Genomic DNA, 25,491 nt, shown 5'->3' on the forward strand with positions numbered 1-25,491 from the left:
ATGAATGCTTCGTCCTTGGGACTTTGAGTAAATATGTTTTCCACAAGACACCTGCTTGTAAAGTCAGCAGGAAGTCTGACCTGTATTTGGATTACAAGTTTTGTATGAATAATATGCCTAACGTTAGAGAATGTGTGTGTGAAAATCTGATTTTCACTTTTCTAATTTCTGAATTTTAGTCTAGAGACTTTGAACTGCTAATAGAGTTCTTATGATCATACTGTCCTTTGATAAATTTTATTTTTCCAGTGAGCATTAAAAGGTAATACTCCCTGCAACTGTGTAAAGAAAAAAAAAAGAGGAGTGTTAAATGAAGGGTAGATAGAAGGACCAAAAATTATTTTTTTTTTTAAAGCAAAGAGACAAGGTAGTGAAATTATACCAAAGGAAACAAAGCTAGTTAAATTTTATTTTCCAAAACTCCAACCTAAGTAAGTATGTTAAATAAACATCCAGAAAACAGTCACTCTTATTAGCAGATGCACAAGTTATTTAACCAAACAAGTAACAGTGAAATATTAACAGAATTATTTACATGCATATTTACAACGCGTTCTTTATAGTAAGTAACTTTTGGGAAATAGTTCCAATTGTTTTTGGTAAGGAGTTCTACTCAGTCTAACCAGTAACAGTTAACAGTACAACTGAGTTTGGCAACAACAATGGAGTAATCTAGGAAAACTAGAATGATTATATAGGGTCAAAATAGAGCAGTTGGCTTCAGAATGTTAACATTTATGAAATACATGAATTTACACCAACTACAAAATTAAACTACATAAAATTAGAAGAACGGAGAAAGTTACAAGGGTTGCTGGAAGGTTAGACATGTTAGGTACATTAAAAAAACAAATCCAAAAAAATCCCCAAACCTCAAGCACTGCACATACCCTTGAGAAGCATGGATTAAACATAACTATTCATATACTCTTGAAGAACACAACAACTTAAAGGATAGTTTTTGCTTGTAGAATTTGAAAATAAGCTTATATGAACCAAAGATCTTGAAAGCACACCAATTCTGAAATACTGCTTGTTTTTTCACATATCAACATACAACATATTTATTCCAGAAAAGAAGTCCGGACCCTCACTTGGGATCTACAGAAAAGAAAAATTCCTATCACTGTCTGGACCATACTCTCCTTAGCAAAAAAAAAAAAAACCCAAACCAAAAAACAAAAAACAAACTCCAGGTATCTTGATATCTTGTATATGGTAAAAAGGATGAGTAAGTTCCAATATAAACCAAAACAAGCAAGCAAGCAATTAAATTTAGATCAAATTATTCTTCCCTTTTGTCCCTCAAAGGAAATTTTATGGGACAGTTCCCCATTAAATTTTAATTTCAATTATGATTAATTTTTAAATAATTTTAATTGCAGCCAAAACATTGTTCATATACCTGTACATAAAATAAACTATGATATATACACGACATTTTAAGTTACAGGGTATAAGTTTACAATTTTTGGCAGATTCTGTTAAACAAAATGGAAATTGTATAGCTTTAGTACTTTCAGACACTCAAGTTCCTTATTTTGGTACAAACATTGTGTCCCCCTGTATTCTAACCATGCCTAAACTGGCTTCAAAAACTAACATTAAGTATAACATCTCACTGTTTTCTCTTATGTTCAGATTCTAGACAGAATTTTTCATATGCTTCTTCAATTTCTGGATCCATCTCATCGTCGATGTCATCAAAATACCTTTAAAAAAAAAAATCACCAAAGATGTTAAGTTTATGTACAGATTTTCAGAAACATTTATGTAGATATCAAGAATAAAACAAGAGCTTTATAAATATCAGAAAAAAATAATGAGTTTTAGGAAAACAAAACAGAAACCTCAAAGCAGCACAGATATATAAAAATAGCTACAGTGTTTGTCACCATTTTAGATCATCTTATTCTGTCCAGTTTAAAAGACAGAAATAGTACCTGAGATGATAGAAAATACAATAATACAATCCAAGCTTCCCAAAATTTAATAATGCATCTGTATGGATATATTTGCAAAAAACGTAATTAGCATCATATTGGCATAATTTGTGGTTCATCAACTGTCTTGGATGCAAACTACTCAAAGAATATATTTGTATAGAAAACCTGCATTCCTATTTGTTGTTATATGAAAGAAGGCAATCTTTATTCATCTCCCAACTGTACCTGCATTATATTACCTTCTATTATATAGTAACCAGTCTTTTGGAAAACATCTGTCTTATTTAGGCCATAGAAAAGTCTGGATCCCATTAATGATAGTAAGTATTGCATGTAGTGGAGACTAGAGTTTCAAAATAAAGCTGGGAAGTGATGGGGATCACTTCAGCATGCTTTCTCCCCACAGATATTGGGAAGTAACTTGAGTAACTGATGTCAGTCATGAGAAATAGCTGACAAGAGGATCAGCATACATTTGTCTAAGCTTTTCTTAAGCCTTCAACAAAGGAGGTTCCACAGTCACCTTGCAAGAAGGTTGACTCCAGTCTTCCACATGGCACTCTTTGGATTTGCTGGGTTTTTTAATGGCTGGCTGTCTCCATTTTGCTCCATTTAATTCAATCTCCTAAAGAGGTTCACATGGGTCTTTTTCTCCCCTTGGTATGAACTTGTTGATATCTCATGACATCTCTGATTTATTTTTCAAAATTCTTGCCACCCCCCTCAGCCAGGCATGAGCTAAAAGTTTTCTAATTTACTAACAAAAATATTGATCTAGACCAGCACTGTAATCACACATAAACACAACACTGAAAATGTTCTTAGCTATCAAATCATGATCTGAAAGTCCTCCTTCAAGGTGGGTACAAAGCTCAGAGCAATTTATTTTAGACAACATTTCTTTTACTGGTTTCCTATTGAATTCTTATAAACTGGTGTCAGAAAGTCAGACTACATGCCCATATATTGCTTCCCCCTTTGCCATTAAGGTTGCTTTTCCTGTTCTATGCCATTTAATTGAGGGAATACTACTTATCCTGAGGAGAGAAACTTAACAACCTCCTCTCTTAGAAAGACTCTGAAAATTTTGTAATTGTCTCTAGCTGGGATGTGTATGTGCATCAGTCAAATGAATTCAGGTTTCCCCACTATGAACACTTGAAACGTCTGGTGCTTCACTCTGCTTGCAATTTTTTTTTTTTAAATACTGAAGAGAGTTGTTTGTACATGTTCATAATTTAATTACCTTACTCAGCTGCATAAATATAAAATGTATTTCACACTTGTGTGATTACAAACCAGCTTACAGTCAAACAAATACATAACTTCCATTGTACAGCTAAATAATCATTATATTATTTAGATTCATTTTGGTCAGGATTGGATTCCTAAGTCTGCAGTAAAAATAACTAGTATTAAAAAAACTATCACTCAAGAAGAAAACATACAGATCTCCAGGTCCTGATAGGTCTGTTCCATTTTCTTCATAATCTGGAAACAAATCCTCTCTTTCAAGCAGCTCTTGGTATTTTTCTTGGTAATCTGGCAGAGTGAAAGAGACTGAATAAGACTAGCCCTTTGAATTAACATACATCTATACAGTTTGAAAATAGCCTATTTAATAAAACCATAAATGGCATGAAACATATTATAGAAAAAAAATCCTGCTACATTGTTTTCTCAGGACATCAATTGACCTCTAAGAATTATACTGAACTTCCCAGAGAACTGTAGTCACAGATGTCTTTACCTCAAATGATGTCATGGCACATTGTGCTCAGATGACAGAAAACAAGGAAACCAAGGAAGAAACAAACCCTTTTGTAACTGACAATAGAGAAGCAAAAGAAGCCTTAAAGATTTCTGGGTTACTGGAAACACCGAGTGCTGAGGACTATGGCACAAATTCTTCTGAACCACTTTAACTGAAATACATATTCTGCATTTGAAGTATTTACCTTCTTTTAATGCAGAATAAGGCACGTGTGACACAAACCTGGGCATTCAGATATAATTTTGGTTTTTTAAGTTGTACAAGTTTAAGATGTTGAAGAACAACTTTTTAAAGAACACTGAGAAGGCAGTTACACTAAGCATGTGACGTACCTGGATCTGCTGCAGTGAAAGGAACACCATCAGAAGTGTAAAATGTTGGCTCATTCTGAGAATAAAGTTATACAGAAAATTATATGCATTCAAGAGACACAGCTGTTTGTAGTTTTCAGCAATATGATTACCTATGAATCAAATTAAATTCACATTAAATTAAGGAACTGAAGTGTCTGTAAATTCTTACCATAAAATAGTTTGGGTCATTTTCAGGGGTAGCTTCTGTATGTGGAGAAGTTCCATGAACTCTACCCCAGTTACTTGATCGCAGCTCTACTAGTTTCAGAAGCGTATGTTTCACGTCTCTGAAATAAAGAGAAGCACCACAAAAGTTACAATGTTTTGTGCTAAGCAAGATATTGGGCTTCTCTTATTTTACAAATATTAAGTTAAATTGTCCCCAAAAAGCTTCAAACAGATAAAAATTGGTCCATTCTGCAGATAATTTTGGTTATTTTTTTCCCCTGCAAGTCTAGGTGCTTTATGTATCAATTATGAGATATTCACTCTTTCCATCTCCTCTGTGGTAAACGAAGAAGCCTGTGCAAAACTGAAATTGCTACAGTTTTTATCAAGATACCAAACCTGCAGCAGAGGTTGAGGAACAAATCCTTTCCTGATGAAAAGGACAGTACTGGGAAAACAGGGGATGACCTTCAAATTGTTTTTTAATAATCTGATTTATGCTCCTAACTTTAGCCCTCTTAAATTTTGTGTTCAACAGAGAGACATGTCTCCAATACAGTGGATACCACCACACATTTCATCCTTAAAGTAAGAGAAATTGCTTTCTTCTTTTAAGCAAGTCCGTGAAGAAGAGTCTTATCAAGGAATAAATAAAATCTTCAGTTGTTTTCTCTATTAAAATAAGTTTGTGCTTCTGTGTCTTTGAAGCCTCAGTTTGCACTACCAATTTTCTCTGGTTTTTGAAGGAAAATTTTCCACATCATCCCTGGGGGCAGCTCAATTACAACCCACAGATGCTATGAGCTACCTGTTGGCCTCCTCCTGTATGGCAAGAGATCAGGTCACAGTGTCTGAACCCTTTCTATAGGTTTTTACTAAATTTGCAAGAAGCTGAGAATGAAGTACAGAAGTATCAGACAACCTCATGCAATCAGTTGATTGCAAACTGAGAAGCAGAATACATTAGCCAACCTCTCATTTTCTTCCAGACTGCAGTAAGATCCTTGCCAAAAAGGAATGCTCTCCAGAAAAAACAAACCGCCACAAAGAATATTCCATTTTGCTTTTACATTTATAATGATTTGTATACATTTAATACTATTACATATTTAATACTGTTAAATTCAGGTTTAAAAGTATAAACTATGAGATAATGTCACTATTGTCTCTTTGTGTACTTGCTCTTAGAGCCTAAAGCACTTACAGAAGATTAAGACCTAAAAGGCTAAAAACCCCCAATAAATTAATGCAGAACATGCATCTGTATTAAAAGATAAAATATAAAAAAGTGAAAAAAACAAAACAAACCACCCTCAAAACCTCTTTAACTGAAAAACACTTTTCTTTTAACATGGGAAGTGACTCAAATATCACCTTACTTTTCATAAACAGAACTTCTAAAGATAATGTTTTGGATATGTTCACTGTTCTGAAGATTTTTAAGACAGATAAATTTATCTTCTCACCTGCTACAGTTTGCATCCAATACAACATTTTCAATTCTCTGAATCATCTCCTCCATATCATTCTTTCCTTTTTCTTTCCAGGCATCTTCTAAAACTGAGCCTGTCAACTAAAGACAAGGGATTAGTTTGAGGTGTTTTTTTTTTTTTTTTTTTTTTTGTTTGTTTTTGTTTGTTTGTTTTGTTTTTAAAGACAATTACAAAACTTTAATAAACTGTCAGTAGAAGAGATTCTGTAACAATTCATAACATTTAGATACACTGTGTGACTACCTAAGGGCTGAAGCTCCCAAGTACCTACATCTTTTTGCTATTTAAGAATAACATTTAACAGACTTTAAGATTTTAAGATGTAACAGACTTTGTAAATCGTTTATTTTAGACTGCAGAAAGTATGGTAGCTCTGTGTCCAGTTTTTGTTACGTAGAAGTTCACAGCCACTTCTCACCTTTCAGTCTTGAAATATGATTTTGAAACAACTCTTCAGTGACATCTGTCAGATCTTACTTAAGTACATGCTACAAAAAAAGAGACCTTATTTTTGCAGACGATGCCACCAGCATGCCTAACAAATAGTTTAATAAACTTTAGAAACACTTCAGTTAACTTAGCTAGCATCTGACATACCAGAGAATTTAATCTGGGTATATATGAGGAGTCAAGAATTACGTGACCAAGCCAGCCTGAATTTTAATACATAAAATCTGAGAGGCTGAAGCTGCTGCTGAGAAAGCTTTAGCAGCAGTCTAGAACTGCTTTTGTCAAGAATAGGTACTTCACTGCACAGCAGGAATTAATTCAGAAAAAAGTAGTTTGCTATTATGATCAGTCAATAGCAATTCCTGATCTACTCAGCATAAATAGTACATGATCCAAGATGCTTGGAATGGCACCCGATGATACAAAGGTAGAAAATGCAAACACAAAAGCAAGCATCTTAGTCAGCACTTGTTTGGTATTCCCAGTTTTGTACGGCAGTCCTACCTTTATCCTAGATGATTAGATAACAGCACCAAGAAGATTTAATTAAAAATAAACATACTGCAAAGAAAACAGATGAAGAACCTGTATCTATCACTATATTAAATGGAAGAGACAACAGGAGACATTTATTACTTCAGTAGTGAAACCAAGGATTCATGAGGTAGCCCAATGTAGCTATAGATATACTCCGACATTTGAACATACTGTAAGACATCGGAAAACATTTGCATTCAAAAAAAACCCCATCTGTTTTGTAACACCTTTTAGATTGATCAACATGACAAAATAATTTAGATCGCTGTCTTATTTTAGAATGGACACTGTGAAGACAATAAGTATTCCAAGAATATCCACAGAAACAGTGATACCTCTATCTTCTTTGGAGAATGATTATAAAAAACAGCAGAACAGCAGTCCTGGAAACTTTCCTGATTTGTGTACTCCCTTTCTGAAAGGTCCTTCAGTGGACCTTGCCTCAGGGAAGCACTGCCAACATAAGGACTGACCACAGGAGTGAATGTGCTCATTGAACACAACTTCACAGTTGCTATAAAGCAACCTGCTGAAATATCCAGACTTCAAATAAAGGGAAGTTGGAAGATGTAAAACCTCTTCTCTGTTCCCTATTTACCATATCAAAAGAAGCTGCCAGAACTGGAATTCAAGGTAAAAGAGTCTTAAAAATAGTGGAGTGGGAGGAAGTGGGAAGAATGAGGGAAAACAAACCAACCAACCACAAAAAAACAGAAACAAACCAGAAAAATACTGCTTAGTTTTAAACCTTCACTCCTAAAATAATCTGTGTTCCCAACTACGAGTATAACTGTGACTAGTGAAGATAAGTTTCTCCCTGCACAGAGGCTAACAATTTTTCAAAGAGAAAGTAAAACTTAAGAGCAAAGAAGTTTTTCATTATGAAAGAGAAATACATATTTTTCTACAGTAGTAATGATGCAGACAATAAAGTATGAAATAACTGAGATCAAGAACCTTTTGCTGCAAGAAGTTGTCCTTCAGAACAAACACCATGTCCAAACCTCACAATTCATTCAAGTTGGTTAGTTTTCTCCCACACCAGAAGCAGCAAAAGGAGACCTGAATGGACTGCTTATTCCTTTGCACCATGGCTTCAGTATATGTACGTAAATGGTCTCACATACTACTTTTAGAGTAGTACATTACTTTTTTGTTGGATCAATTTCATAATGGTACTAAGGAAAAGTACAGCTTACTCTGCTGCTGATGTAATGGATAAAACCCTATAAACACTTCCTCATTTGCAGTTTCCCCCACTCCTCCCAAAGGCAGGAAGGTTAAAAAAACTGGTTATTTTTTTTCCTTTGAAAACTACTGTCTCACCTTCAGCAGTTTCACTGCACATATCAAATTACTGTCCACAGGATTAGAGAAAAGAGCGTTTAATAATTCCCGAAGGCCTTCCTGAAGGATTTCTGCTCGCATTACTTGTCCCTTTGTTCCTTTAATCTGCAAAATATAAATTAAAAAAAATCTAAGAGTTTTAGAAATTTAGTCACATTTTCTCTTTTGAATGCTGTATGATTTGGTTTGTGATCAACACAGTTGAGCTCTTTATTTAGAAGAATATGCCAAATACTGTAAAAAACTACTTGTTTTAGAACACAGACTTTGAGTAGTAAGATCTTTACAATTATTATATCTACATAACAATGCATGTCTAGCACTTTATAGTGTTTGCTTAAATTGAACCATTGCAATAATCCAGTCAAAAATATGTTTTTAAGTACACTACAGCAGTTAGTGAACTTACTGAACTCACAAGAGTCAAAGAAGTTTTACATGTACATACACACTTCTGTACATACCAGATATGAAAACCCAATTTAAAATACAAAATTTCAAGCTTCATGCATAAACCAAGGACTCAACCTCCAGATGAAGTATCTTTAAAAGTCTGCATTTTTAATTGCTCATTTTGAGCATTTCCAGATCTTCCTGAAGGGTTTGATAATAGCTCCTATTAGTGGCTGAATACTGAATTACATGGGTTATTGATCCTGACCTGCTTCTGTTAGGTTGTAACATTACCTATGTTCGTTAAGTGTAGTCATCTGGGAGTTTTGCCAATCAAAACAAAAGATGAAAAGCTTAATTCCAAAGGTGATTTATGGTTGGTTCATTTTATCAATTCTTACACTCTTTTTAAAATCTTTATACACTTCTAACAATCTCATCCCTTTTTTGTTTCTGTTTCTTGGACATATATTACAATAAAACTGTTCTAAAGTTCTTTTACTTTATTCCCCTCTCCCTTTAGAAATGCACCTCAAATTATATTCCATTTCAGTGTTTACCTAAACACAACAAAAAAATTAATGAAGAACCACCTGACATGCAACTTTCTTCTTACCTCTAGGTTAAGGTAAAGTTCAGCTAAGAACAGAACAAAGGCATGAAATTGTTTTCGAGTAGTCTCATCTCCTTTGGTAGCTTCATCTCTGTTTTCATACTCTGTTCGACACCTGTAAATATTAAAATAAAACCATATAACCTGTAGACATCCCGGCATATGTAACATGCTACTTAATTAGTAGAATGCTAAGAACTTATGAACTGCATTAAAACTGTTAAATGCTGAAAGCTGGGAAGTATGATTTGTGAAGGAAATGAGAGGACTTCAAAGACACTGTGGATTTGTGTCCTTTTGGATGAATACATACAATTACATGATTATGTTTTCAAGCACTGAGATATCTAAGAAAGCAAAATGAAACAGAGCAAATTACAAGTAAAAGTTGTAAAAGTCAGGCACAGAGTTTATGTATTAGAGTCCAGAAAGTTTAACACAGGCAGCCAAACATCCACAGCAATAAACTAGAAATACTCTGGAAGACATTTTCCCTCATTCAGGGTGTTGCCCACATTGTCTTAGATGGCTTGTTCGATAAATTCTTTCCCTCACTATTTTAAGTGACAGTGATGCATAATTCATGACAGCAAGCTGTGTGGTCCAGTCGATACTCTAGAGGGAAGGGATAGCAATAGGCCTCTATGAACCTCTCAAAACTCCACAGGGCCAAATGTAAGGTCCTGCACATGGGTCAGGGCAATCCCAAGCACAAATACAGGCTGGGTGATGAGTGGATTGAGAGTAGCCCTGAGGAGAAGGACTTGGGAGTATTGGTGGATGGAAAACTGACTACAAACTAGCAATGTGCGATTGGTGCCCAGAAAGCCAGCTGTATCCTGGGCTGCACCAAGAGAAGTGTGACCAGCAGGCACAGGGAGTGGATTCTCCCCTGCTATTCTGCTCTCATGAGACCCCACCTGCAGTGCTGTGTCCAGCTCTGGGCCCCCAACATAAGGACATGGACCTGCTTGAGCACATGCAGAGGGGGCCACGAAGATGATCAGTTGGCTGGAACACCTCCCCTATGAGGACAGGCTGAGGGAGTTGGGGTTGTTCAGCCTGGAGAAGAGAAGGCTCTGGGGAGACCTTATAGTGGCCTTCCAGTACTTAAAGGGGCTACAGGAAAGATGGGGAGGGACTCTTTATCAGGGAGTATAGTGACAACATGAGGGGCAGTGGTTTTAAGCTGAAGGACAGTAGATTTAGATTAGATATAGGGAAGAAATTCTTCACTGTGGGGGTGGTGAGACACTGGCACAGGTTTCCCAGAGCAGCTGTGGCTGCCCCCTCCCTGGCAGTGTTCCAGGCCAGGCTGGACGGGGCTTTGAGCAACCTGGTCTAGTGGAAGGTGTCCCTGCACATGGCTGGGGGGTTGGAACTAGATGGTCTTTAAGGTCCCTTCCAACCCAAACCATTCTATGAGTCTATGATTCTATAATTTAGATATAAATACAGATAACTGAGGCTTAAGATAACCTGGCAGTGAGGTAATTTTTCTAGTATTCAACAACTGCGCCAAAAATACAGAAGTTTACATAGCAGGTCAAAAACATAATTAAAAAAATATTTGAAATAAAAGAAAAGCCAGACAACTTCTAATATATTGTCAATGGTTATGTAATGGATTAAGAAACACCAGAGAGACTGAAAAATCTAAGGAGCTGAAATACAAAATTCAAGGTAGAAATCTGGGCTGAGAAACAGAAAGAGGATGTCTCTGTGGTCATATTGTTAGGCTGTTTATTCCATATTAGCAATAAAAATATAAGCAACTTTAAATTCATGGCTTTAGAGTACTAAAAGGAATTTTATCTATTGGTTTGGCTTTAAAAACAAGGAACCAGATAATCCAACATTAACAGGGATTCCCTTCATGTTCAAGTAATATGCATAGTTAAAAAACCAGAAGAGTGGTAATTTTGAAGGCAAAAAGGCTCATCTGCTTTGGGAGAACGGGAAAAAATAAGTATTTTCAGCTTCTCCATAAGGTACCACTCTTGATAAAAGATCATCAGAATACACTGCAGTTAAGGTTTATCATGCTTTTACTCCTAAACATAGGTGGACAAAGTGAAACTTTCAAAATAAGAAGGAAGCCTGAAGCTTAGAAATCCAGAAATCCTTAGAGAAAAAAAAGGCTAATTCTGAAAGAATTCTGAAGTATTAAAGTGTACTACTACTTCAAATATCATGCGGTAAGATTTGAAAGGAAGTATACCTATTTAAGAAATGCTGCATTTTCATGAACTGCAAAGTCTAATCATGATTAAACCATAAACCAAGAGAATTCTGTAGTAACTGAAAGCTGAAGAAATTTATGTTTCTGGATTTTATGCACCTACTTCATACGTTAGCTGACCAGTGAATGAACCTTATACAGCAACTCCAGCCAGAAAAGTAAGTAAAAGAAAAAACCACAACGAAGTAAGTCCTAACAATGGACAAGTACAGTACATATATGTACATTCAGTACTTTTTAAAGTTGACTAGCTTTCAAATTTACCATGTAATTTTAGATCACTCTAAGGTACTTAGTTCAAAAGATCCTACAGAACTTCAAAGAGAGTCCTATTTTCATATTTAAAACCATACATGTTTGATATCCAGTACCTGTGCTCTTCAATAATCCTCAGTCTAAACTTCTTTTTTTAAATATATATGTCTTTTCACATGAGGTTAAGAGTTACATACGAAATACGAAGACATGTAACCTGAAAAAGTCAGACTTAAAATGACATACTGATACTGACCTTTGAAGTAACAACTGTCGGAAGTTCCCACTTTGTGGACTAATGGTTAGATGGTGAGATAGATAGTTACACAACCGTGCTCCCATGTAGGAAAAGTTTGGGACAGATGTGGCCTTCCAAAATAAAAGTGGAAAAATAGATTATTCATAAAACTTATAATTAGGCTATCAGGAAAGATCTTTAAAAGCATCATTGAAAACTTTAACAACAATTGATGAGACAACTGAAGAGCAGAACATTAATAATTATTATTTGTCATATTAATTTCTTTATCTCATCAACACTTTGCTATATGCATTTCAGTACTTAAAAGTTCATTACACTGTGATTTGTGGCTTTAAGAAAACAACCACCATTATGCCACATGTCCTCAACTCTACTTCTCCATTATGACCTACAACTAAAGAATGTCTGAAAGTCACTTACAAACTGTTCATACAAAAAAATCAACAGTGAACGTTAAGACACTTTTTCAAGGACATGCACTCTCTCAAGGAGCAATGAGTACATTAAAACATACAAAAAAGTCATCTTCGTTCAGTCTATGAGCTATTTATCTGAGAATCTATTTTTGGCAGTACTGAATGCCCAGGGAAAGAGTACAAGAACAGGGCAAGAAAAGATAAATACTTTCTCCTGTACATGGTCCAGCGATCTGCAGAAAAACAAACTCCTGATTCAGAGGTTAAAACTATTGTTACAGTTAATAGCTTTCAATGGGTCCTTTTTTCTACAACAAGTCCTGTTACTGTCGAAGATTTACATTTTTAAAATCTAAAAACAGGTAGTAGGAATGAAATTCCATAACATAGGTTATACACTGTGTGAAAAATACTTTGCTTAAAATCTGATATTTCAAGAGGTAGAAAAAAGTAATTGGGAATTCAACAGTGTCTACATGCAACCTCTCCTAGATCTTAACGCAGAACACCCTCTTATTCTGGCAATTTATTGCTGTTCACTTATTTTAAACTCTCTTCTAACAACACTTGAATTTGACATTATTTCTCAGATACAATTTCAGGGAAAAGAGGTTCTCGTGTAAGTAACTCCATCAGCTCTGCCAAAAAGAAAACAGGGATAATAAGGATTCATTAAACTTCTCCTATGGCTTTATCTTCAAACATTCCTTTTACATCTTGATCATCTATCAGCACTACAGATGTGTTTGCACGCTTCTGCTACCAATATGTTTGAAAAAAAGCCTCTTTCCATTAGCATGTCAATGCATTATATCTAGTTACCTTCTACAAGCAGAGAAATATATCCACTTAATGTAACTGCACTGTGTGTATGAAGTTGATGGAAAAAAATGGAAGTGTCTTTGGAAGACACAAGTTGAAGTAATTGAGATAGTCAAATACATTTAATTTCCAATAAGAGACATGTGAAATAGCTAACAATCTTTTTTGAGCTTTGGTTCAGTCAGTTGCTTGGACTAGAAGAGATGTCCCTTTTTTATAAGGCAAAATACATCACTTAGATTACACTTCCCTTTCCTAACAAAAAACCGAAAGCCAAAACCCAAACACACACACACAAATTCTTCAAACCTCATCTCTATTTTGCAAACATTATCTTCCTAATTAGTTGGTCTGTATTTGTGGTTGCGTCAAACACTGAAACAATTAAATTTCAGATATTAATGAACTCAGCACACAGACCAAAACCCCCACCTTAAATCTTCTTAATAACAATCACTACAGTGCAGTATCACCTTCCCTGAATCACTGTTGCTGGTAATCCCAGTTTATTGCTGACTCAAGTCATAATCTAAGCATGAAGGCTAATCTACCAATATATATCTTGAGAAATTTTAGTTGCTGTAACAGGAACAATCCACAGTATTAACTGTACAACAGTCAAGATTCCCAAGCTATGAAGGCAATAGTGTCCAACTTTTGGAAATCAAGAGAACTGGCACTTCACTCTGTCCAGGGACATAAATGGATTAGGAAGAACAGGGTGTATTAAGACAGGCTAAGACACCTGACACACAGATGAAGGGAAGCCTCTACATGACTTGCATTTCCTTTATTTCAGTCTTTTCCCTTCACAACCTAGCATCTGTAAATCTGGCTCAACTGGGTTAAATTAACATCACTGAAGCAGATGCTTATAAATACACTTCAGTGATTTTAATTGTTTTGTGATGTCTGGAAACACAAATACTTGAACCTCTGCCGAGAACAGAAGAATAAGTGTAGTTGACTTACACTTGAACGCTATCCTATCCTGACATACACAACTGTAGTCAGATGCTTTTGAATACCAGCACAGCATTTTTGTATTGTTTTATTTCTTGCATTTCAGACTAGTAACACTCAATGCTTCTCAATCGAGGAAAGCACAGAAAACCTTAACACTGGACTTGTTTTTAAGCAAGGAGAGAAAGGAAGAAGTGACATGATGAATTTGGTGGCCTTCTACAATGGGGTTATAGTGCTGGTGGACAAGGGAAAAGCAACTGACATCATCTACCTGGATTAGTGCAAAGCATTTGACACTGTCCCACGTGACATTCTTGTCTCTAAACTGGAGAGATGTGGATTTGATGGATGGACCACTCAACTCAGTGGATAAGGAACTGGCTGGCTGGTTGCACTCAAAGAGTTGTGGACAATGGCTCAATGTCCAAGTGGAGAGCAGTGACAAATGGTGCTCCTCAGGGGCTGGTGTTGGGACCAGTGCTGTTTGACATCTTTGTTGGTGACATGAACAGTGGGATTGAGTGCACCCTCAGCAAGTTCACTGATGACATCAAGCTGTGTCAACACACTGGAGGGAAGGGATGTGCCATCCAGAGGGACCTGGACAGGCTGGAGGGATGGGTCCTTGCAAACATCATGAAGTTCAACAAGGCCAAACGCCAGGTCCCTGCACATGGGTCGGGGCAATCCCTAGAATCACTACAGGCCGAGGGGTGAAGAGAATGAGAGCTGCCCCGAGGAGGAGGAGTTGAGGGCAATGATGGATGGAAAACTGACTATGAGCCAACAATGTGCGATTGCAGCACAGAAAGCCAACCCTATCCTGGGCTGCACCAAGAGAAGTGTGACCATCAGGCACAGGGAGGGGATTCTCCCCCCGTACTCTGCTCTTGTGAGACCCCACTTGCAGTGCTGTGTCCAGCTCTGGGGCCCCCAACATAAGGACACGGACCTGCCTGAGCACGTCCAGAGGAGGCCATGAAGATGATCACGGGGCTGGAGCACCTCCCTTATGAGAACAGGCTGAGTTGGGGTTGTTGAGCATGGAGAAGAGAAGGCTCTGGGGAGCCCTTATAGTGGCCTTCCAGTACTTAAAGGGGCCACAGGAAAGATGGGGAGGGACTCTTTATCAGGGAGTGTAGTGACAGCACGAGGGGCAGTGGTTTTAGGCTGGAAGAGGGTTGATTTAGATTAGATATAGGGAAGAAATTCTTCACTGTGAGGATGGTGAGACACTGGCACAGGTTTCCCAGAGAAGCTGTGGCTGCCCCCTCCCTGGCAGTGTTCCAGGCCAGGCTGGACGGGGCTTTGGGCAACCTGGGCTAGTGGAAGGTGTCCCTGCCCATGGCAGGGGGGGTGGAACTAGATGATCTTTAAGGTCCCTTCCAACCCAAACCTCTCTATGAGTCTATGATAACATTAGAAGACTCACATTAAATAAGAATCCATGTATTTAACAAATATGAAGTTAAAAATAGGATAAATTCCTCTTTTTTTTTCTTCCAATAAAGTTATATGGAATATGTTCCACTATTTTTAACTACCTCCTGTGCGTTCAAATAAAGGATGGGAAAATGATCCTTCCAAACACAGCACAGGTAATCTTAATGTCTAACTAAACTGTTCTGAATTAGTTACAATAGTAACAAACTTAAGACCACAGTTTTGTACAAGCAGCCAGGCAGCTTCCACATCCCCCAGATAAAAATATTCTGCAAGTATCTGCACAGAAAAGGTTAGTAAGAGTTTGCATTCTTCAAGGAAGATTTGGAGGCAACCAGCCTTGGAAATTGAGAGACATGCAATGTAATGAACAGCAAGCAAAAGTGTGACTTCATTCTCTACAGTAAGCCCAAAAGACAGTAACAGCAGCTCGTTTGCTAAGCAACACATATTAAGCTGTTCTTTCCAATGGCTCCCCCAATTAGTACAGAGTTCAGCTCAAGGTCTCTGTCCTCATTTTCATGGTCATAAATGGGACTGCACCTAGTTACCATTAGATGAGCTTTCCTTTCTTGTAATTATGCTGTTCTGAAATAGGTATATTTCAAATGAAGAAAGACATCCTGCCAGTAAAGGAGCATTTCCAAAACAGTGATGTGTACAATAGGTAATTTTTTTTTTAAATACCTTTAATTCTTTGCTATCTTATTATAATTTTTTTTTCCAGGATAGAATAAAACTATACAACACTGACATTGCTTAAGAGTTTCTTCAATCTGTACTATATAAATACAAATTCAAATATAAATCCCTTTAAGTGCTGTAATTTCAACTCCCGCATGTGACCCAGGAGATCCTAATACACAACAAAGGAAACAGAAGAAATTGGGGAAAATTAATCAACCATCCAGGTACCCCACACTTGAGCTACTATTTCAATTTACTAAGCAAAATCTTCCCCTGTATGTTTCAGTCTAAAAAGAAAAATTTGAACCATTAAAAGACTATGTAGATACAATTATATAACAAATAATACTGGTATGCCTATCTTGGACACTAGTTAAGAGAAGCATAATATCCAAGTTATAAGACAGAATACACAGGTTACCTGCTGATAGATGAGTTCAACAAGTTCTTGTAAAGCTTCATCTGCAGTGACCCAGCCATTCAGCGTTTCAGCAAACTGCTCTATTTCCATTTCAAAGCAACCTGGTTGCTCAGTGAGGTGATTTAGGAAGTCTTGTACATATTCTGCCAAAGTCAGATAGCCATCATATCTATCTTCAAAGGAAGAATCCTATGACAGTGAAAGAATACACAGGCTCTTTAAAAGGAACCTAAAATAATGTTACAGTTACTATCTCCAGAAATAACCGTGTAGCCCTCAGTCTTGAGTGTCTGCATACTTCATAGTGATCTTTACTACACAGTTCACTTCAACATTTTTAGACAGCACAGACCTCAATGCATCTGAAAACTCAAGTAACCCTATGATCTGAAGAACTAGGTAACATATTTTTATAGATTAGGGTCTCCCAGCACAACACATCAAAAGAGAGACTAGAAGGAAATCAAACAGTTTGCCAAATTGGGTGAAAGATCAAATAACAAACTAGTAAGGAAGTATTATCTGTTAAGAATAAATCTACTGAAATGAGGCTCAACACCCATTCTTGGTCCTGATGCACACACGAATTGTGGTGGCAGATACACAAACTGCAGAAGGAAAATAACTGAAAATTTGTGTCAAAGTATTTTAGGTTTACATAGCAGGTACAGTTCTCCAAAATACACAGAAGGGGGAGAAATACAAGCCAGCAGTGTGCACTCGCAGCCCAGAAAGCCAACCGTATCCTGGGCTGCACCAAGAGAAGTGTGGCCAGCAGGCACAGGGAGGGGATTCTGCCCCTCTGCTCTGCTCTTGTTAGACCCCACCTGCAGTGCTGTGTCCAGCTCTGGGGCCCCTGACACAAGAAGGACATGGACCCGCTTGAGCGCGTCCAGAGGAGACCATGAAGATGATCGGGGGCTGGAGCACCTCCCTTACGTCGACAGGCTGAGGGAGTTGGGGTTGTTGAGCATGGAGAAGAGAAGGTTCTGGGGAGACATTACAGTGGCATTCCAGTACTTAAAGGGGCTACAGGAAAGATAGGAAGGGAGTCCTTATCAGGGAGTATAGTGACAACACAAGGGGTAATGGTTTTAAGCTGAAAGAGTGTAGATGTAGATGTGGTATAAGGAAGAAATTCTTTCCTGTGAGGGTGGTGAGACACTGGCACAGGTTTCCCAGAGAAGCTGTGGCTGCCCCCTCCCTGGCAGTGTTCCAGGCCAGGCTGGACGGGGCTTGGAGCAACCTGGGCTAGTGGAAGGTGTCCCTGCCCATGGCAGGGGGGTTGGGACTAGATGGTCTTTAAGGTCTCTCCCAACCCAAACCATTCTGTGATTGCAAGTGAGCCCAGTTTATGAAATTATTTCAGTCATTAAAGTAACAAACACCAAACTTCATTATAGTGGAAGCAGGAAAGTTGGAAGCACCACTGTTCCAGTATGATCTGATGAAATTAATATCCCTGCAACATACTTCCAAACAAGTGTCCTAGGTTTTGCTAGCATTTTAAGAGGTATTTTTATTAATAGATGAGTCACATTCAGAGTATACTCCTATAACATAGCAACCAGGAACTCCCACATGCTTGTGAGATTTTGCAAAACAGCTGAAAAGCAACATTGCTGGCCTCAAAACTTTGTAATTATAGGTATGCATTAGGTATGCCATTCCAAATGGTGGGGTTTTTTGGTCTTGAAATTGAAATCTTTTCATTTATAGAAAGTATGTACTGGGGCACAGTAGTTATTTTTCCCAAAGGTCATCCATTCACTGAAGCATGTTCATGTTGCCATTTTGTTAACAGTTGGCTATGGGCTTTTATGATCCAGAACAGCAATTCTATTCAGTAAGCTGGTAACATTAAGATTACATCAATTTTACTGGTGAGGAAAAGACTTCAGAACACCAAACCACCATATTTAGCATTCAAATCAAGTATTTTTCTGTAAGTTATTAAAATTTTTTTTGTTTCAGTATAATTGCTTTCTATCACTTGATGGTACTTGTAAAAGTAATATTCCCACCTGTTTATATATAGTACCAGAGTTTGGCTGCTTGCATAACAAAAGGATATTCCAAGAATTCACACATCTTCCCTGGAGTAGAATTACTGAAGCAATAACATAGAAGACAATGGAGTACAAAATAAGAAGTACCAACTTCTATTACATGATGCATCTACAATATTTATCTGAGATCATCCTTAGTTTGGCTGCAAATATGTTTTGTATTAGGTGTGTGGGTAGGTAACTGTGAGGAATGATCATCACCCTACTTATTTTTCCCTCTGATGATACACCACTACTGAACGAATTCAGACACATGACTGTGCATTAAGTTAGGCAGTCATGACCAATTATACCATGACACAGTGAACCTGGGAAAGGTAAATACTGTGCTCAGAAAAGCTATGAAATTCAACCTCTCTCCCACACTTGCTTCAAAAACCTGTGAAATCTGCGTAAAAGTGCAACTAAGCCTTTACTTAAAATGCAGTGTAGGTATAACTACAACAGAGGCAGTCATCAAAAAGACAGCTTACTCTGATGTTGGGTGTAATCAACAATGAATATGGTTATCTGCAACAAGCTTTAGCAAAATATCCCATGCTAAAGGCCCTCAGGTAGACCCTAATATTCACCCATTATCACTTAACATTCTGACTGTGACTCTGGAGGTTACCATCGGAATTTTTGGTATCTCTTTAGCAAATGCAGCATTCAAGGTACCTCATATACAAGAGCTCAAGGAAGCACTGCTAATTTGAATATAAATAAATTGGCATATACCAAAAAGAGAAGATAAACACTCACTGTGAAGTTCTGATTGAAGTTCTGGTTGTATCCTGATGGATAAAACTCAGGTGCTTTAACAGACAACCTTGATGTTACTACAGGAGCCACAGTCACCTGAGGTTCAGCCATTTCTTGTCCAGAATCTGGAACTGAAACTTTATCTTGTGATCCAGATGAAATTCCTGTCTGTTGCACGTGGTCTGAAAAGATTTTGGTAACAGCTTTTCTTAGGAATCGCTAAACTAGTATGCATTCGCACAGTGTACACACATAATTTTTTTTACTTTAAATATATGTTTACTATAAATACACTTTCAAGTTTACTTCAAATATATTATCTTTATTGTTCATGGATAAAGTTCTCACGAGCAAACTCTAGAGGTCCTTCTACATGACAGAAAGAAAACACAACGTTCAAGTGAATGTGACCATAAGAAAGGGAGAGGAAGGAAAAAAGAGCTCTCTTCTCCCATCAAAATGTGTTTTCTAAAAGAGCTAACCTGAGAAACTAGTAAACCTGCTCACGGTACACATAGTCATCTTGTGGGTTTTTCATAGATTTCAGATACAAACGCAAGACTTTGAAGGTCAATAAATGGAAGAGATCACTAACTTTCAACAACACTAATTTTAAACATAATCCTCAAAAACGCTTAACCATCATTGTTGTCGTACGCCATCTGCCAAAAAATTCAATGAAACAGTGTTTTTAAAACTTTCCACATTTTCCAAATGTATTGTTATAGATTAGTTCCCAAGTTCGTTGAAAAAAGAAACTGATACCTACCTGCAAAAGCTAACCAACAAACAATGCTTTGTATTTATTTTTTGTCAAACCTTCAGGCTGGAGTTCTTCAACAAGGGGAAGGCTGAGACCATCTGCGGTCAGATTAACAGATGGATAAAACGCACACACGTATGTGAGGGCACAGAAAGGGGGGAACGGACGGAGAGGTGCTGCGAGCCGCTGCAATACAACATCACACCTTTACCTGGCCACAGACCCATAACCCAGAAACACGGCCACTCTTCCGAGGAAAGGTGCAGGTGCCCCTGCGCGACTCATGTCCGTGCAGTGCCGAGGAGACAGGCAGGTGCCCGGGGTGCGCAGAGTGTGGCCTTCAGGCCGCGGTAACCTCTCTGCCCCTAGGTGCGGGGGTGGGAGAAAGAACGCGTCCCCGTGGCCAGGCCGGAGGCAGGTGGGGGGAAGCCCCACGCCTCCAGTCTCAGTGGGAGCACGGCGAAGCCGGGGGAAAGGGGGAGGGGGGCCGCAGGGAGTCAGAGCGACAGCCGAAGCAGGAGCAGCGCGGTGCGGGCAAGCGAGCGGAGCACGGCAGGTTTCAGGAGGTTCCTCCCCGACATCTTCAACACCGGGGGCCTCCGGAGGGGGGCGGCGAAGGGGCCGCTGCGCGGCGGCCCGTACCTGCGATTCCGGTGCCCAGCGGCGCCGTCTTCGGAGGCCGCAATGGTTCCTGCTGCGGGAAGAGGCCGCCCGTTTGCTGCTGCTGCTGCTCCTCGGCCGAGCCGGAGCTGTGGGAACTGCTGCCCCCGAGGCAGGCCCAGTCCCCGCTCTGCGCCGCGCCCGTGCCGCTGAGGGGAGCGGCACCTCCTCGGCCCCGGCCCCGGCCTCGTCCGGCCCCCGGAGCTCGGTCGAAACTCTCCGACATGCTCAGGCCGGGGCGGCTCATCCACTCATGGGAGGGCGCCGGCGACCGCGCGGGGTGCGGACTGGGGCCCAGGGGTAGGCTGGGGCCCGCAGGGGCCGGGCGCGGCGCGGCAGCTCGGCCCCGCCTCGCCGCGGCCCGAGCCCTTCACTTTCAGTTTCACCCCCCCACACGCACCGCCACGATGGTCGCGGCCCGGCCCGGCGGACAGCGCCCCCTCGCGGCTTGGCCGCGCCCGTCGCCATAGCAACCTCGGCGCGGAGCCGCCGCCGGGGGGGGGGAGGAGAGCGCCCCGGGCCGCCCCGCCGCGGGCGGGGGGTCGGCGGGCCCTGCCGCGGCCGGCCCGGCTGCCGCGGGTTAAAGGCTCTCGCCCGGATGTCGGGCCGCGTCGTCAACCTCGCATATTCAGAACTGATTAGTCAGCGTTCCCCTCCCCCCAGCACGGGATCGACTTCTGGCGACCGGCCAGCGCGGGGCTCGTCTGCCCCAGCAGCCGGTGCGGGGCCCGCGGGTGTACACCTGCCTCAAACCCACGGCAGCTGCGAAACGCCATTTTCGAAGCGCCAGGATTCCCGTTGTTGCTTCCCCATAGGGACAAGCAGCACAAGGCGACCGTAACAGGCCCGAGACCGCAGCTGCGCCCAGCCGAGACCGGCAGCTACAGGTGCGCCAGGCGGCACTGTGCGTGTGCTGCTGCTTCCACGTGAACGGGGCCTGTGTGGAAACGCTGCACACCTGATTCTAAATTTAAGCCCACGAAGTTAAGCCTCCAACGTGACAGTATTACTGCACTGTTAGGGCTATCTAATATAAATGTGTTTGTTCAGAACAATGTATTTTCACATACAATTTACACATGACACGGTAAGAAACGCTCTTCTGATTTAATTTTTAAAACCTTCCATGCTGATAGGAACTAACTGAGGGAGCCTGGCCACGTAATGTGTTTTGCTAATATTACCTCATTAACCACAAATTACTCAATTCACAATTCACCAATTTTTATTCAATTTCAAAGCTCTACTTGCTCTGCAAACTCCCGATCACCATCAGTTTTCAATGTGAGGATGGTAACAGAGATCTGGGGTGCCCTGAGCACACCTCAGCTGATCCTCTGCTGGGGACATTTGTATTTCATCTCCCTCATCACCTGCTCCTTCCATAGCCAAAGCCACAGCTTGTGTGGTGGTGGGTCAAACTCTGTTCATCACTCAAGAGGGGATGAAAAATATGCAAGTATATATTATTGAAACATAAAAAAATGAGAATAGCACTGTCTCAAAAAGAATCCAATTGCATTGTAAAGTGGTGCCTTTAGAAGTAATGTTCCTCTTCGGGTTATTATTACATTTTACCATTTCTAATTAATAAGGGGGGGTAATGTTTGTTATTTCCCCAAGGCGTGAATTGGACTGATTTTTGGTGCTATACAAAGTTGGCCAGACAGTAAGTGTGACACAGTTAAAATTAATTAGGCATATGGGAAAAGTATTCCCAGGCAACGCTTACTGAAAGTGAGGAGTGATAAATTAATAAACCTATACTCTCCAACTGAAATGGGAGTGTAGATTTTGATGAGTCTTCAAAAAAAAAAATCAGAAGACTTCTCTTGTGTAAACAGTTGTCAAAACTAGATTTAAGCAGTACTGCCAACCCTTTAAAGATCACAAATAATTTACTAAAATAACTATATTAAAAATCTTCAGTGTTTCTATGTTATTTCAGACCCAGATTGAAAGCCTCTGCTCACATCTGTTGACTTTACCTTACCAACAGGAGAATGAAAAGTTTACACTAATGTGAAAAAGGAAGTTTGAATTCTCAAATCACTGGTCTCAGGATCCTAGGCTTTAAGAAAATCTCTGCTGTATGCTGGTATCACTTTTCAGCATGCCAGTTTTTCAAGGAAGCAAATCTCATTCTTGAAGGTATACTCCTACTAGGAATTAAATGCTTCAAGTTATCATTATTGAACCAGATAACTTTTAACCCTTGGTGATAAATGTGAATTCTCACTTAGCAGATATTCCATATTATCTCAATTTAACGATTGTTTGGCAACTACTTACCATTTAGAGAGGAATGTGATTCCATATCCATCTTTTCATTACAGATGCCCTACTGAAGTCTGCATGAGAGCAGCTGTGTTTGATTGAGAACCCAATTTCTCCTCCCCAGTTTAGACACCTAAAACAAAAATTTAAAAAAGAATCAGGCAGTTAAATCCAAAATTACAATCTCCAAATACTATGTACAATAGTCAACCCCTTTAGGCAACGCCTAAAATTGTGCTTAGAGTTCCAGCCCAAATACCAGAAGCACTGTCAATTACTTCAATCCTCCCAGACCAAATAGCAGAAAACCTGAGATGCTATGCTAGCAAAACACATCCTAAACACCCAATGACTGGATCAGAACTTCCACCAAATGCAGTTATGACCACTTATAAGTATCCACTAGGGGAGTTACCTGTTTTGTCTTAAGCGTGTTACCTTATGTGATAGGTGGTAAACCGTCTGTTCATCAAATTCAGCGAACTGTAATATGAACTATTGCATATTGTGTAATACTAACGGCAAATGCTTAATTGAACTAACATGACAGTGTGAAAAAAAAAAGTGACAGGAAAGGGGGGGGGGGGGACACAACAAGAGAGGAAGCATCTGTACCTCAGAAGATGTGGAGAATTGCAGGCACATAATTGAATAAAACAGGAGGATGTTCACGACCATGAATCTCATTATGCAAAGAGATTACTGGGCCTAGACTGATAAGAACTCTGCAAACTCAGAGGATCATCACATTCCAAGCGAGAGGTGAAACGTACACTGTGAGGAGGACCTACGGCCTTCCTCCCAGAAGACCGCCCCCCACGATTTGAAGACCCCTGACCGTAGTTTTAACAACTTCTGTGCAAGCGTAAAGGACTGATAAGCTAATTACCATACGAAGAGGGAGTAGGCGGGTTCAAGTAATGAATATGTATAGGTGTATAATGACTATGTAATACTTTGTAGTATAAGATTGAAACAGAGTGCCCTGAAGGGTGCGGTCCGTTGTTGGAGCAGGAGACTCCCCGGCCGCCCAGCGCTGTTTTGCTTGTTGCCGCTTGCTAAATAAAGAAATTGGGAACTCTGACTCAGCCAAATTTAAGAATTCAGTTTATAACACCTTATAGCCTAAAATTTAATTAAGAAGCAACACTGTACACATCAGCAGCGCCTGGTGCTGAGAAACCACCAGCTGCTACTTTGTCCACTCAGACCACAAGTGCTTTTACGTGTTTTTTTTTCTTTTTATGCTGAAAACATATTTCTAACTAGAAAAATGGAGAGGGCTGGTTCTATCATTTAAAACTGAACGTGTTTTTAATAATTGCAATTATGCTGATCCCTATCATACCGACAAGGCATGTCATTGCACTAGTCAATGGTTATTAAGCCAAAAACATAAGGCACATATATTATTAGCACATAAGCTGTAACTCTAAACAGAACCTTTCCCACAAATTTATTTAAGAGCACAGTAGTCTCCCAAACATCTAGTAGTGGAGTATCCTATTAATTGCTCTCAGAGACTCATGTCTTCAGTGCTCAACTTCACCGGTAGTCATAATCAACGAGTGGTGAGACTGAAAGCTGTGTGACATCTCTGACAATTTTGTGTAAGCAATTATACAGATGTCAATCAACTAATCAAAGTCATACCTAGAAACTACAGAGCATGTGAAACAAGATAAGATATAAAGGCAATAGGCAACCTAGCAAGTTGTCCTTGGTAAGCTGTCTCTTTAATAGCACGTTCTCTACGGATTCATACATTATTTATACAGTTGCTAGAGTTCCTCTTGTGCTACCCCCTTGTATTATATCTACCACTCTAAGTCCAACACTCACACCAGATCACTGCTTTACTACACATTTCAAGCAATAACGACAGTAATACAGAAGATACCACCTATATGCTGTGGCGTTTCCCCACGCTAAACCGCCACGATTCGAGAAGCCTCTTCTCAAGCCGGCCGCCTCGTCCTTCGCCTCCTCGCCTCGGTCACTGGCGGCCCGCAACGGCTGCGACGACTGCAGCCCCGGCAGCGACACCTCCGCTTCCCGCGGGAAGCCCCCCGCCGGCGCCGCGGCACCGGGCAGGGCGCAGGAGCCGCGGGGGGAGCCGCCCGGCCGCCCCTCAGCCGCACGCGGGCGCCCGAGGCGCGAGCTGCCGGCAGCACCCGGGGGCCACGTGACAGGGGCCACGTGACAGCCGCCCCCCCACCCCCGCCGCCCTCTTGTAGAGCGGGGAACAGGGGCGCCACGTGACGCCGCGGCGCCGGCCTCCGCCTTCCGCTCACTCCTTCCGGGTTGGCGGGAGGCAACCCCGCCCCCGCCGCGTCCCGTCTCGCCCCGCCCCTCCCCGCCCCGCGGCGGGACTCTCGCGCCGCCTCGCC

At 40.2% G+C, this 25,491-nt stretch overlaps 1 protein-coding gene across 4 annotated transcripts; it reads right to left on the reverse strand.

Moving 5' to 3' along the window:
- Positions 1-391: 391 nt before the first annotated feature.
- PAIP1 (poly(A) binding protein interacting protein 1) lies at positions 392-25,279 on the reverse strand. Of its 4 annotated transcripts, XM_074932154.1 has the most exons (12): positions 25,005-25,279; positions 23,117-23,234; positions 19,402-19,583; positions 16,589-16,777; positions 11,828-11,940; positions 9,078-9,189; positions 8,048-8,173; positions 5,708-5,814; positions 4,243-4,360; positions 4,053-4,107; positions 3,395-3,488; positions 392-1,712 (listed from the first exon to the last, which is right to left on the reverse strand). In XM_074932154.1, the coding sequence occupies exons 2-12, from the start codon at positions 23,145-23,147 to the stop codon at positions 1,619-1,621; spliced, it is 1,221 nt and encodes a 406-aa protein (XP_074788255.1). In that variant the 5' UTR covers positions 23,148-23,234; positions 25,005-25,279; the 3' UTR covers positions 392-1,618. The 4 variants fall into 4 exon arrangements, with proteins under 4 accessions (XP_074788255.1, XP_074788253.1, XP_074788256.1 ...); XM_074932152.1 differs by lacking the exons at positions 23,117-23,234; positions 25,005-25,279 and adding an exon at positions 20,807-21,245; XM_074932155.1 differs by lacking the exons at positions 23,117-23,234; positions 25,005-25,279 and adding an exon at positions 20,376-20,789.
- Positions 25,280-25,491: the final 212 nt, after the last annotated feature.

The sequence above is a fragment of the Athene noctua genome, chromosome Z (assembly GCF_965140245.1).
Source record: "Athene noctua chromosome Z, bAthNoc1.hap1.1, whole genome shotgun sequence".
NCBI lineage: Eukaryota > Metazoa > Chordata > Aves > Strigiformes > Strigidae > Athene > Athene noctua.

Coding starts and splice junctions, on each gene's coding strand:
- PAIP1 (XM_074932152.1), bottom strand. CDS start 21,071: ATGAGCCGCCCCGGCCTGAGCATGTCGGAGAGTTTCGACCGAGCTCCG. Junction 8,174..9,077: donor AACTTTACCTTAACCTAGAG/GTAAGAAGAAAG, acceptor TATATTTTGCAG/ATTAAAGGAACAAAGGGACA. Junction 3,489..4,052: donor TTTCACTGCAGCAGATCCAG/GTACGTCACATG, acceptor TCACTCTGCCAG/ATTACCAAGAAAAATACCAA.